The sequence below is a fragment of the Grammomys surdaster genome, unplaced genomic scaffold, assembly GCF_004785775.1.
Source record: "Grammomys surdaster isolate TR1022 unplaced genomic scaffold, NIH_TR_1.0 126013, whole genome shotgun sequence".
Classification (NCBI taxonomy): domain Eukaryota; kingdom Metazoa; phylum Chordata; class Mammalia; order Rodentia; family Muridae; genus Grammomys; species Grammomys surdaster.
In genome coordinates this window covers 550,876-563,551 of record NW_021620828.1, presented here as the reverse complement: position 1 = coordinate 563,551, position 12,676 = coordinate 550,876, and the positions used below count along the sequence as shown (strand labels likewise).

General features: G+C 49.0%; 1 protein-coding gene across 2 annotated transcripts in view; it reads left to right on the top strand.

Moving 5' to 3' along the window:
- The first annotated feature begins 5,038 nt into the window (after positions 1–5,038).
- The window catches only part of Ptpn6 (protein tyrosine phosphatase non-receptor type 6), a 13,618-nt gene continuing 5,980 nt past the window's right edge, over positions 5,039–12,676 (top strand). The window contains exons 1-9 of one of the 2 annotated variants that reach the window (XM_028754446.1): positions 5,039–5,241; positions 5,328–5,450; positions 5,697–5,891; positions 9,925–10,114; positions 10,245–10,361; positions 10,448–10,561; positions 10,697–10,793; positions 11,097–11,176; positions 11,367–11,516. In XM_028754446.1, coding sequence (XP_028610279.1) covers positions 5,234–5,241; positions 5,328–5,450; positions 5,697–5,891; positions 9,925–10,114; positions 10,245–10,361; positions 10,448–10,561; positions 10,697–10,793; positions 11,097–11,176; positions 11,367–11,516 — 1,074 coding nt within the window. In that variant the 5' untranslated portion in view covers positions 5,039–5,233. The remainder of the gene's footprint in view (positions 5,242–5,327; positions 5,451–5,696; positions 5,892–9,924; positions 10,115–10,244; positions 10,362–10,447; positions 10,562–10,696; positions 10,794–11,096; positions 11,177–11,366; positions 11,517–12,676) is intronic. The other variant, XM_028754445.1, reaches the window with a different exon arrangement.

Sequence of the window (12,676 nt, the reverse complement as noted above, 5' to 3'; positions counted from 1 at the left end):
CTTTTTTTTTTTTTTTTTTTTTTTTTTTGCTTTGTTTTTTTTCGAGACAGGGTTTCTCTGTGTAGTTCTGACTGTCCTGGAACTCACTCTGTAGACCAGGCTGTCCTCAAACTCAGAAATCCGCCTGCCTCTGCCTCCCAAGTGCTGGGATTAAAGGCGTGTGCCACCACCGCCCGGCTCTAATTTTTAACCACTGGACTGTGGTCCTCTGCTTCTGCCTCTTACCTAGGATCTAGATGTTTCCCTCTTGGGGAGTTTACATCACCTCAGACACGACAGTCTGAAGGCACATTTGCTCTTCCATTCCTAGGCAACCCCTCCCCACACACACAGCTTGGCTCCTTCACCGTTCCCCAAAGGTGATCAGACACAGTGGACAGGTACTGATTAAGATGTTGGTAATACGAAGCTGTATGAAGCAATGATCTCTGTTTAGAGAGCTGCCATCCCAGTCAGAGATGACAGAATGGATACATGGGTGATAACTAGGATTATTTCAGACGGCTGAAACATTAACTAACACGCAGGTAAAGCAGCTTAAGCTGCCAACAAGTGATGTATTCTGGAGACGTAACTGGCTGACTTTCTGGTTAATTAATTTAATGTATGTGAGTACACTGTAGCTGTCTTCAGACACACCAGAAGAGGGCATCGGACCCCATTACAGATGGTAGTGAGCCACCATGTGGTTGCTGGGAATTGAACTCAGGACCTTTGGAAGAGCGGTCAGAGCTCTTAACCACTGAGCCATCTCTCCAGCCCTTCTTTCTTGGTTCTTTAACCTGGACTTGCAAGACCTCTGCTTTGGGGGCCCAGCCCTTTGCATACATTGGTTCAGCTGCTTTGATCTGTTCATACTGAGCAACTCAAGTGCATGTTTTCCATGCCATCTCTGTGTCCTGGTCCATCTGTGTGGGTGACCTATATCCTCCATCTCCCTCTCCCAGCATGCTTTGCTGTGCCAGGCATCTCCTTAAAGCCTGCTGGTGCAATGCTGTGGCAGACAGATCTCTGGCCCCAGACAGCTTTGTTTTTTTGTTTTTTTTTTCACCTTCCCACTACCTCGTGACTGTGGGCAAGTTACTGAACAATCTTCAGTTTTCACTTTTGTTTCTAAAATTGGGATAGTAACAAGTAACCAGTATTGTCATGATACAATAACAATGATATAGTTGTCTTAGCTGGAAAGAGTGGTATAAGACAACAGGAGAGAGGCTGAGGTAGGAGGATCTTGAGTTTGAGGCTAGCCCAGGCCACATACAGCAAGACCCTGTCTAAATAAATAATAAAAACAAAGATTAGGGTTATTGCTTAGCAGGCATAAAACCCCGAGTTGGCTGGGCAGTGGTGGCACACACCTGTAATCCCAGAATTTAGGAGGCAGAGGCAGGCAGATCTCTAACTTTGAGGCTAACCTGATCTACAGCATGAGTCCCAAGATAGCTGAGGCTACACAGAGAAAGAAAACAGGCATCTGCCTGTTTCTATGGAGGGTTGATTCTAGAGCGACCAGAAGATACCAAACTACACAAATGTATTTGCATGTAACCTACACCTGTACTACTGCATATTTTATCATCTCCGAATACCTACTACAATGCAAATGCTATGAAAATCATTATATTGTGTTATTGAGGAAATTGTGGTGAGGGAAAAGGGTCTGCGCCTGTCCAGTAGAAGCATACCTTCTGTCTATAGCTGGCTGAACCTGCAAATGCAAAATCAGAAGACAGACCTCACGGTAAGATGTTGAAGCTGATGACACGAAGCCATAGCACTTAGCAGTGATGTAGGCGAGGAAGACCTCTCAAGGGCAGGCATGTACCATCCCGTTTGGCTCTCTGTCCCAGGCTTCAGCCTCCTGAATACTGGGGTTATAGGCACGAGCCATCACACCTGGCTGCTTTATTGGCTTTTTAGGTCTGAATTTAGGAAACCTTGTGAAGTTCATTTATCAGGTGGAAATACCAAGGTTCAGAGAAGTCTAACCATACAGTGGCTGTGTTTTGTCCTTGGCAGACACTTAGGGCCTCTCTTCCCTGCATCACCATTGATCTTGACGTGTTTGTTCTTTTATCTCTTGCTTCCCAAAGGAATCTCTTTCTCTTCTAGATACCAGGCATTTATGTTTAGGACTGTCAGCTTCCTTGAGTCTGCTTAAAACAAAGACAAAATCCCAACATCATAGGGCAGTCAAAGGTTCCAATGGGGTAGTTACTTATATTGTCCTAATGCTCCACTAACTCCAAGGCTCTGTGCCTTGCTTCTTGGAAGACTGTCATTATTTTCCTGCCAGAGGACAAGATGGGTGTTCCATCTTATCAGAGCACCTCATTTTCTGGCTTGACATCCTTTAGATACACATCAAGGGTCAGGATTATTAAGGGCCTCGTGAGTGCCTTCCCACGAAGTGGGCTTAATTCTGGAATGAGAGTCTTAGTACTGGTGCAGTCAGTATGGTGCCAAGCAGTATGGATCTTCCTGAGTGCCTGTTGTGTTGGGGATCTGCCCCAGCAAGGGATGGATATGGGTGGACACAGATGGTGGGGTACGTGTGAGTTGTACTTCTATACGTCATTGGCAGAGAGCACACGGCATTCAGGGCAGACAGGAGGCATATATACTTGTGCTCATGTCTGTTTGAGTGAAATCATGAGCCTTTTGACTTGCTAGATACAGCTTTGGATTGGACCCTGAAGACTGGGATGGTGGCAAGTCAGGATGCTGGAGGATCTCCCTTTGCTGGAACTAGCTTTGTATGTGGTCTTCCTGACCCTTAGGATGAGCTGAGTCTATAGGAGTTCTGGATCTTGCTTAGTGTAGGACCCAAGCATGCATATTTTCAGGGGTATTAGCAAGAAGAGAAAGCCTAAAAGGAGAGTGGGAGGGAGGGAGGCAGGAAGGTTAAGTGATATTTGATGTTTTCAGTTATGATAAAGTGCTTGTCATAGACTGTTAAATCAAACAAGACAAAACAAAACTCCCCAGGGTCTTGCTATGTAGCCCAGGCTGGCTTCAGGAGCCCAGGCTGGCTTCAGGCTTGTTTTTATCCTCTTACCTCTGTCTTCCATGTGCTGGAATTACAGATGTGTGCTGCTGCATCCAGCAAGTCTGTTGGGGGTGAAGGCCAGGGTTTCCCACGTGCTAAGCAAGTGCTTTGCTCAGTCACACTCCAGCCCTGTTTGTTTCCCCCCCTCCCCACGGGAAGGGGTTTATTTACCCTGTTTGGTTTTCATAGTCTCCTATTTTCCCTATATTTTGAGATGTAACATATACATACTGTGAATAAATATTATGCATACAACTAACTATACACTATATACTCATGAAATTCCTGGGCTTGGTGCAGAGAGAGAATCCAGGGCCTTATGTTAAAACCACGGAGCTACATACACCTTGGGTATCAAGCAGTTTTAAAAAGGTGTAAGGGAGTCAGACGTGGTGGCAAGTGCCTCTAGCTCCAGCCACTGGAGAGGTGGAGGCAGGAAGATTACTAATCCAAGGCTACACAGTGAGTTCCAGATTAGCCTGGGCAATTTAGTAAAGACCCCATCTCAAAAAAGTAAAAAGAGAAACAACTGGGGGGTGTATCCCTAGGACTGCAGAAATTTGAAGGGAATCAAATGAATAAGAAAAAAAAAAACCAAACAGGGTGGAGAATGTATATCAAGGATGCTTGCCCAAGGATGAAAAAAAAAAAAAAACAAACGGGGTGGAGAATGTATATCAAGGATGCTTGCCCAAGGATGCTTGCCCATCCATGTTTAAGGGATTGAAGGTCTGGGTTTTTTGTTTGTTTGTTTGTTTGTTTTTGTTTTTGCTTTTGTTTTTAAGCAGGGTCTCAACTATATAGCACTGGGACGTTCCTGGAACTCACTGTATAGACCAGGTTAGCCTCAAACTCACAGAGAGCTGTCTGCTTGTGCCTCCCAAGTGCTGGGATTAATGGCATGTTTTGTCATACCCAGCTAGGACTGGGGTTCTAATTTCAGTATTACAAAAAATACTAAAACTAACCAATCAAAACACCTCAAACAAAAACCCCCTAAAGGACGGAAGGTGCTCTGTCCCGGCTCCGTTCTCCAGCGGCCTGTGTCCCTCCCTAAGGAAGACACCAATAGGAGTTTCTGGAATCTTCTATTGGGCAGCTTGTTTTCCCCCAGGTCTTGGTTTGGTAGTGTTTGCATTTTCTTTTTGTATTTATACTGGGGATTTCATACATGGGGCACCATAAGTCTTAAGTCTGAGAGCTCCTAAAGGTTACCATTCCTGTGAGCACCTGCCGTTGTTGGGACCGTGAACATAAACCCTAACCTCTAGGAGATATCTTCCCTCTCCACCCCTCCCTGCTCAACATCAAGGTATAGGAAAGAGGCCTAGGCCTGTGATGACAGGACAGGGCTGCATGCTGCTTGGTGGGGGCTCTCAGCTGTAATGACAGCATCTCCTTTGGACAAGGAGTCTACTGACTACTGTTCTTTGGGTCCTGAGGGCTGGCAAACAGAACTCAAAAATCATTGGCTTTGAAACTATTTAGGTCTGAATCCAGCAACTCATTTAGGGTAAGACCTGGGGCAATTCCTCAAACTTCTCAGCCTCAGTTTCCTTGTCTGTAAAGTGGGGATAAAGATAGTGCCTGTGTAATGGGGCTGTGGTGGCCTGTAACTCACAGGAGGCGTGTAAATGACATTTGTAGCAATCAGTCTGGCGTGCTGTGACACTCCATTAAATGACAGTGTCACTGCACTGGATCGTTATTAGACTGTGCCTAAGAGTTCTGACTAGAAGCAGCTGCTGGAGGAGGAAGGGTTGACCTGATAATATGGATATCCACTGTGAGTGACTCTTGACCTGGAGGGACCAAGGGGCTCACACGTGTGTCCTTACCTCTTGAGTCATGAGTGTTTAGTGCCATGCTCCTGTGCCTTTGATGGCAGACTGTGGGAAGTGGGCCCTCCCCCACCCAGCCACCCCGTCAGCTCCTCTTCCCTTGCTCTGAAAAGAGAAGTACAAGTGAGTTCCCCTAAGGGGTCGGCCGCGCCCCTTCCTGTCTCCGCCCTGCTGGCTGCCCCAGGCCAGTAGAGTGGTAGCCCGGGAGCAGGACAGCAGGTTGGCTTTGGAGGACTGGGCTCTGAGAGCCTTGCCTGAGGCTCAGCTCTAGAGTTTGTAGGAGCCTGCCCAGACAGACTGTTCCCTCCACATTTTCTGCAGCCAATTCAGCAAGAGCCCCAGGATGGTGAGGTAAGGGCCTGGAACCCATGGAAGATAGGAAAGAAGGGTGGCCTGGAGCCCACAGGATATTCCCTCACTGCCCTGTGCATCTTTAGGTGGTTTCACCGGGACCTCAGTGGGCCTGATGCTGAGACCCTGCTCAAGGGCCGGGGAGTCCCTGGGAGCTTCCTGGCTCGGCCCAGTCGCAAGAACCAGGGTGACTTCTCTCTCTCAGTCAGGTGGGTGGCCCTCCCTGCACCCCGGCAGTTCATTGTGTGGGTCCTGAGCATTCTTGGGTTCCCCAGGTTGTGTTGTCTCCTTGTGTTACATTTCTCCCCTTGTGTCCCTGCCTGTAGCCCTAGCATGTGCCTGCGACTATCTGTGCCCACTCCATGCCTCTGTGTTCTTGCATTGAGACCTCTGTCCCTCACGCCCACCCTGCTGCTGCTCGTGTCCCTGGGGACTTACTGCCTGGTGCCTTCCAGGGTGGATGACCAGGTGACCCATATTCGGATCCAGAACTCGGGGGACTTCTATGACCTGTACGGAGGGGAGAAGTTTGCGACGTTGACAGAGCTGGTGGAGTATTACACTCAGCAGCAGGGCATCCTGCAGGATCGAGACGGCACCATCATCCACCTCAAGTACCCGCTGAACTGCTCAGACCCCACCAGTGAGAGGTGAGGGGCACTGCAGGCTGGCCCTGTCCTTTGAGATAAAGGGGCGTTCACCCAGGTGTCCTTCTGCTCATAGTTCGTTCCTCATCCCTGGTCTTCCACACCTGTTCTCTCAGTGCTGAGCCTCTTCCCTCTGTAGCCCGAGAACTCCCGTATCTAACCTATCCCCTGTCCCCTAAGGAAGCCAGAGACGGGTTCCCCTTGCCTTCCTGCAAGGGTTCCTGCTGCCTAGCAACCTCGTCCTGAGAGTAACAGAGGCTTGTCGCTGGTGTTTCTCATCAGGTTGGCCCTATTACTAGAAAGCTCTTCCTTCCATGGAACTCTAGTGCCTTCTTCCAGCTCTTCAGTCTGGTGCTCTAGGTCCCTGTCTTAATAAGGTCTTTGAGGTCCACTGTGACTGGGATAGTCAGGTTGGGTGGGGACAGAGCTTGGTGCAAGCAAGGTCACTGATGTGGTCACAGGTGTAGAGAAGCCCAGGCTTACCCGACTCAAGGAAACCCTCGGGACATCTCCCACCAGTGCTGCAAAGACACGGCCCCCATAGCTGGGCTGGCTGTTCTTGTGTGTTCTCAGAGCGTGGTCAAGGGGAGAGACAGGGAGATAAATAAATGTCTCTCAGTACACTGGGGCCCATCTTAGCTGTATAGCATAGTGACTGACTGACAGCTCCTGTTAACTCTAGGGTTTTCTTCTAGGTTCTGGGGCCATTGTTCCTTCCTGTGTTTGTATATTTATTGTTGAAATGAGTCCAAACTCAATCTCCCACACCCTCACTCCTCTGCTGGGGCGTGAACCCAGGGCCTTGCCCGTGTTGAATGCATGCTTTGCCACTGCGTTTTTTTAAGTCTGTTTTGAGATTCATGCCTACAAACTTAGCTTAATAGTTTTGTTCACAAGTTACTGATTGAAACTTAGGACTGGAGGTCTATGGGCTGTGGCTCAGTTGCTGAGTGATTTCCTGCCATGCATTAAATGCTAGATTCGATTCCCTGTAATGCATAAACCTGGTGTGGGTGACACATGCCTGTAAGCCCAGGTGGAGGCAAGAAGACCAGAAGAAGGTCAAGTTCATCTTCAGTCACACAGCAAGTTTGAGGCCAGCCTGGGCTACAGGAGACTCTGACTTAAAAAACTAAAACAAGCAGAGTGGAGGTAGTACCATAGGCTGTTCATCCCAGCACTCAAAAGAGGCAGGGGAAAGTGGATGTCTGGAAGTTCAAGGCTAGCCTGGTCTACCAAGTAAGTTCCAGCACAGCCAGGGCTCCACAGAGAAACTCTTTATCTTGAGAAACGAAAACCCCAAAACAAAACATTAACATCAACAACAACAACAAAATTCCAACTCAACCCAATTCACCCAACCAACCAACCAACCAAACAAACAAAACCCCCCCCCCCCCCCCCCACACACACACACACACGAAAACAAACCACCACCACGTGGCATCTACAAAAATATAGACCATGAAAGAATGGGGTACAAGCCCTGCGTTCACCCCTTGCCAGCCATCACAAAGAAGTTGGGGGACACTCCCTTGAAGGCTTTCCTCTTCTGCTGGTGAATGGGAAGGGAGGGCACGCCCCAGGTTGTCTCTTCTCCCCTCTCCTACCTGCAACCCTCAGGGTGGTTTGGCCTCTCAGATTCTCTTTTAGCTCCTTGTTTTCTCTTCGTTGCTGTCCCAAGCCAGAATACGTGCCCTGCTAGAGGGGATAGACCATGGAGGTACAGCAGAGTGGTGGCTGGTGTGTTCCCTGGGATGGGGGAGAAGGTGGGAACTAAACAGGTGTTAGGAGACCAGGCCAGGGCAGTGGGGAAGCACTGGACACACCATAGGTGGTACTCTCCAGTAGGGCTGAAGAGGATTCCAAGAGACACTTTGGATGAACATCGGGGAAGCTCGGTCTTATCCCTAACCTTAGTGTGTAGAAGCCATGACCCAACAGCCCTTCTGTGCTTGCCCCTCCTCTTCTGGGAAATTTGCATTTGTCCCCTCAATAGTGAACTCTTTGCCTCTGGTCTGTTCACATTTGCATGGAGACTTCCTCATCCTGTCCCTGAGGGAAGGAGCTGAGCCCCCTCACATTGCTTGGGGTCTCTGGCCTGTCCCTGAGGTGGGCTAAGATGGCCCAGGAGGCCTGGGTTGAGGTAGGAGCCTCTGAAGGGCCTTGAGCTATGGTGTCCTCTGGACAGAGTTGAGACAGACCAAGAGGACTGAGCCCCGCTCCACCCCCTCCCCATCCTTGCGGTTGGAAAATGCTGCCCCCCCCTCCTCCCTGAGCTGAAGAAACCTCACAACCTCACTTCTCACTCTCTCCCCAGAAGGAGTTTTGTGTTTTTTCCATCACGTGGTTTCCTGTGAGGCTAGGCATTGTGGGGCTACAGTTTCCCCCTGGGAAGAGGGTGCCTCACGGAAAGATCCTTAGTTCTGCTTTCTGCCATACTCCCCTCGGAGCTCCTCAGAGCCCCTCTGAACCCCTGGAACCCTCAGTGGAATCCTCCTCAGTGGAATGTTTGTGCCTCCTCCTCTCCCAAGTGTGTTTCCTGTCAGTCCTTCTGGACTTCTGTCTCCTCTGGCACCCACTGCCTTCTGTGATTTGGGTCCATCTGCATTTTTCTGTCCCTCCTTTTAACTCAGTTGGAGTCTGTTTCATGGGGACACTTCATTTTGTCCCTCCAAATATTTTGTATACTGCCTTTCTGTTTCTCATGAACAGTGAAGAGAAGCTTTATTTAGGTTTTAGTAGAGTCCCTTCCTTCCTTCCTTCCTTCCTTCCTTCCTTCCTTCCTTCCTTCCTTCCTTCCTTCCTTCCTTCCTTCCTTCTTTCCTTTCTGTTTATCTTGGTCCTGGGGATAGAACCCATGTCCTGCTGTGACATAGCCTCCATCTCCATGGTTAGAACTCTGTGGAGGATGTCTCTGACTGATCTAGGACCTAGGACCAGTGTGCAAGTGCTTGGCCTCTTTTCTCTTATTGTAAAGTAGAGAAAATGGCAATCTCTCTGCTTTTGTTTTATTTCTTTGTTTAAAAAGAATTTGTTACATTTTCTTGTGTGCCATAGCAAGGCATGTAGAGATCAGAGGACAACTGGCCAGAGCTGGTTCTCTCCCTCCTCCATGTGGGTCCTAGAGGTTGAATTTAGGTGGTGAGCTTAGCAGTAAATATTTTTACACTCTGAGCCATCTCACAGGACCTGTTTTCTGTCTGTTTTCTTATCTGTCTGTCTGTCCTTCCCTCCCTCCATCCCTTCCTTTCTTTTTTTTTTTTTTTTTTGGTTTTTCGAGACAGGGTTTCTCTGTGTAGCCCTGGCTGTCCTGGAACTCACTCTGTAGACCAGGTTGGCCTCGAACTCAGAAATCCACCTGCCTCTGCCTCCCAAGTGCTGGGATTAAAGGTGTGCGCCACCACCGCCCAGCTCAGCCCTTCCTTTCTTTTTTGGAGATAGAAACTTTTTTTTTTTTTTTAAGACATCCTGTAGCTCATGCTGGCTTGGAATTCACTATGTAGACCAGGCTAGCCTCAACCTTACAGTTATCCTCTTGCTTCTGCCAACCCAGGGCTGTAATTAGAGGTATATATCATCAGGCCTGGCTGTTTGTTTTGTTTTTGAGATAGGGTCCTACTGTGTAGCTCAGGCTGGCCTGAAACTTAACATGTAGAGCAGGCTGGCCTCATTGAGACAGTTCTTCTGCTCAGCCTACTGAATGCTGGGATTATAAAAGTGAGCTGTCATTCTGAGCTATTCATTCATTCATTTATGTATTGGTAGAAGAAGGTTCGCCTTAAAGATATGCTTGTGTAGATTATGCTGGCCATAAATTTACTACCATCCTCATGTCTCTTGAGGAGCTGGAATTCTAGCTCCAAGCTGGGATTATAGCATAAGGTCTGGCTTTTTCCTCGCAGCATTTTCCGAGTTAGTAACGGATCTGAATGTAGTGGTGGGTTTGCTGGCTTGTAGCTCAAGCCTGGCAGGTAGCAGGCCTCTGTGCTCAGTCTGGAACCTGGATCCCATCTCTGTGATGTACTTTCTCTAGGTGGTACCATGGCCACATGTCTGGAGGGCAGGCAGAGTCACTGCTGCAGGCCAAGGGCGAGCCCTGGACATTTCTTGTGCGTGAGAGTCTCAGCCAACCTGGTGATTTTGTGCTCTCTGTGCTCAATGACCAGCCCAAGGCTGGCCCTGGTTCCCCGCTCAAGGTCACTCACATCAAGGTTATGTGTGAGGTGAGTCAGCCAGGCTGTGGGGAAGGCCTCATGCTGGAGCATCAGTGGATTAGATTTAAGACTGGGGGAGGGGGGGAGTTCCAGGTGGGGGACTCAGCCCTGAGGGGTGGCCCTACTTGGTGTCCTTCAGGGTGGACGCTATACTGTGGGCGGCTCAGAGACATTTGATAGCCTCACAGACCTGGTGGAGCACTTCAAGAAGACGGGGATTGAGGAGGCTTCAGGTGCCTTTGTCTACCTGCGGCAGGTGAGGGGCCAACCTGCTTGCCTCTTCTCCTGAGCCATCAGAGATGTGTTTCTCAGCCACTGACTTCTCGCTGTCCCTCACTCCAGCCTTACTACGCTACTCGGGTGAATGCAGCAGACATTGAGAACAGGGTCTTGGAACTGAACAAGAAAAAGGAGTCAGAGGACACAGCCAAGGCTGGCTTCTGGGAGGAGTTTGAGGTGTGTGCTGGGGACAGCAGGGCTGGGATGGATGAGGCTACCTTGCCGTCTTTCCATGCCTCTCACCTATGGCCTCTTTGCCTGTGGATCCCGGATGCACCCTTGGGCAGGGAACTCAGTTCTCTCCCATTTCAGAGTCTGCAAAAGCAGGAGGCCAAGAACTTGCACCAGCGTCAGGAAGGGCAGAGGCCGGAGAACAAGAGCAAGAACCGTTACAAGAACATTCTTCCCTGTGAGCACCAGCGGCCCCGCCCTCACTGCCTCCCACAGACTCCTCCTTCATCCCATCCCCACTGTCCAGCAGAGCTCTCTTCTCCAAGGAAGCACTCCCCACGTCCCCCCCAAACAACTACCAGGCAGTAATCCCTCCCTGCCATGCCTTTCCTGCTCATGAAGCCTCTACTCCCACCCTAGACACTTTTATCCCGGCTTGCTGTTCTATGAGTCTGTAGCTCTGGAGACAAGAATATCTGTTGGCTTGAGAAGGGTCTGCCCCAGGGAGTGGCCCAAGCTGTTCTTTCTCTATCCATGCCAGTTGACCACAGCCGAGTGATTCTGCAGGGACGTGACAGTAACATCCCAGGGTCTGACTACATCAATGCCAACTACGTAAAGGTAAGTGGGGTGACCTCTGTGGGAACAGAGGCTGCTCTCTGAGAGCTCCCTGTGTCTTGGGGTCTAGGGGTACCGATGCCTCTGGGGTTGGATCTGATATCTTATGTGGGGGTGATGGTAGGTGTTACAGGCACACCCAATGCCCAGAGATTCACAGTCCTTGGTTGGATCTCTCTGTGCTTGTATCCAGAACCAGCTGCTAGGTCCAGATGAGAACTCTAAGACCTACATCGCCAGCCAGGGCTGTCTGGATGCCACAGTCAATGACTTCTGGCAGATGGCGTGGCAGGAGAACACCCGTGTCATTGTCATGACTACCAGAGAGGTGGAGAAAGGCCGGGTAGGACAAAGCCCCACCTTCCTGAGCCCTACATTTTTCTCCTTGGTTCTTGTTCACTGCCATACACAAGATCAGGGGCTTGTGAGACAGCTCAGAGGGTTAAACATGGCTGCCGCCAAGCCTGCCGTCATGAGTGCAGTCCTTGGGACCCGCATGGTAGAAGGAGAGAACTGACTTCTGCAAGTTATCCTCTGACTGTCACATGCATGCCACAGCACACGTGTACACATATGTATACAGTCACATAGAAATAAATCTAAGTTTATGGATATATACACCACATACACACACATACGTACACACAATACACACATACACACATACATATATACATACACATATACTCACATATACACACATACACACATACATACACATACACACATACACACACTACACACATAACACACATACACACACAATTAAATGTAATTTTTTTTAAAGGCAAGATCAGACACCAATATAAAATAGGACATAAGTGACAAAGGCCTAGTGCATGCTGGGAAACTAAGGCCTGAGATAGTCTCAGTGTTTAGGTATTTGCCATGAAAGCGTGAGGATGGGAGTTTGGATCCTGAGAAACCCTTGTACACTCCGGGTGGGCACAGGGCGTATACCTACGAGTCCAGCTTTGGAGGGAGGATATAGAGGACCACCAGAGCAAGCCGGCTTGCAAGATTTGCTCTTTTGATGAACTCTGGGTTTGTTGAGACACACTACCTCAATGAATACCGTAGAAGAGTGATGGAGGGTGACTCCCAACATCACCCTTATGCCTCCACATGCACACTGTCCCCCATGTATGTATTTGTACACATATGCACACCGTCCCCCATGTATGTACCTGTATACACAGACACAACGTCCCCCATGTATGTATGTATACATAGGCACACCATCCCCCATGTATGTATCTTTACAGACATACACACTATTCTCCATGTATGTATCTATACACACATGCACACCATCTTCCCATGTATGTATCTATACACACATGCACACTATTCTCCATGTATGTATCTATACACACATGCACAATACCCCATGTATGTATCTGTATACACATGCACACTATTCTCCATGTATGTATCTATACACACATGCACACCGTCTTCCCATGTATGTATCTATACATACATGCACACTATTCTCCATGT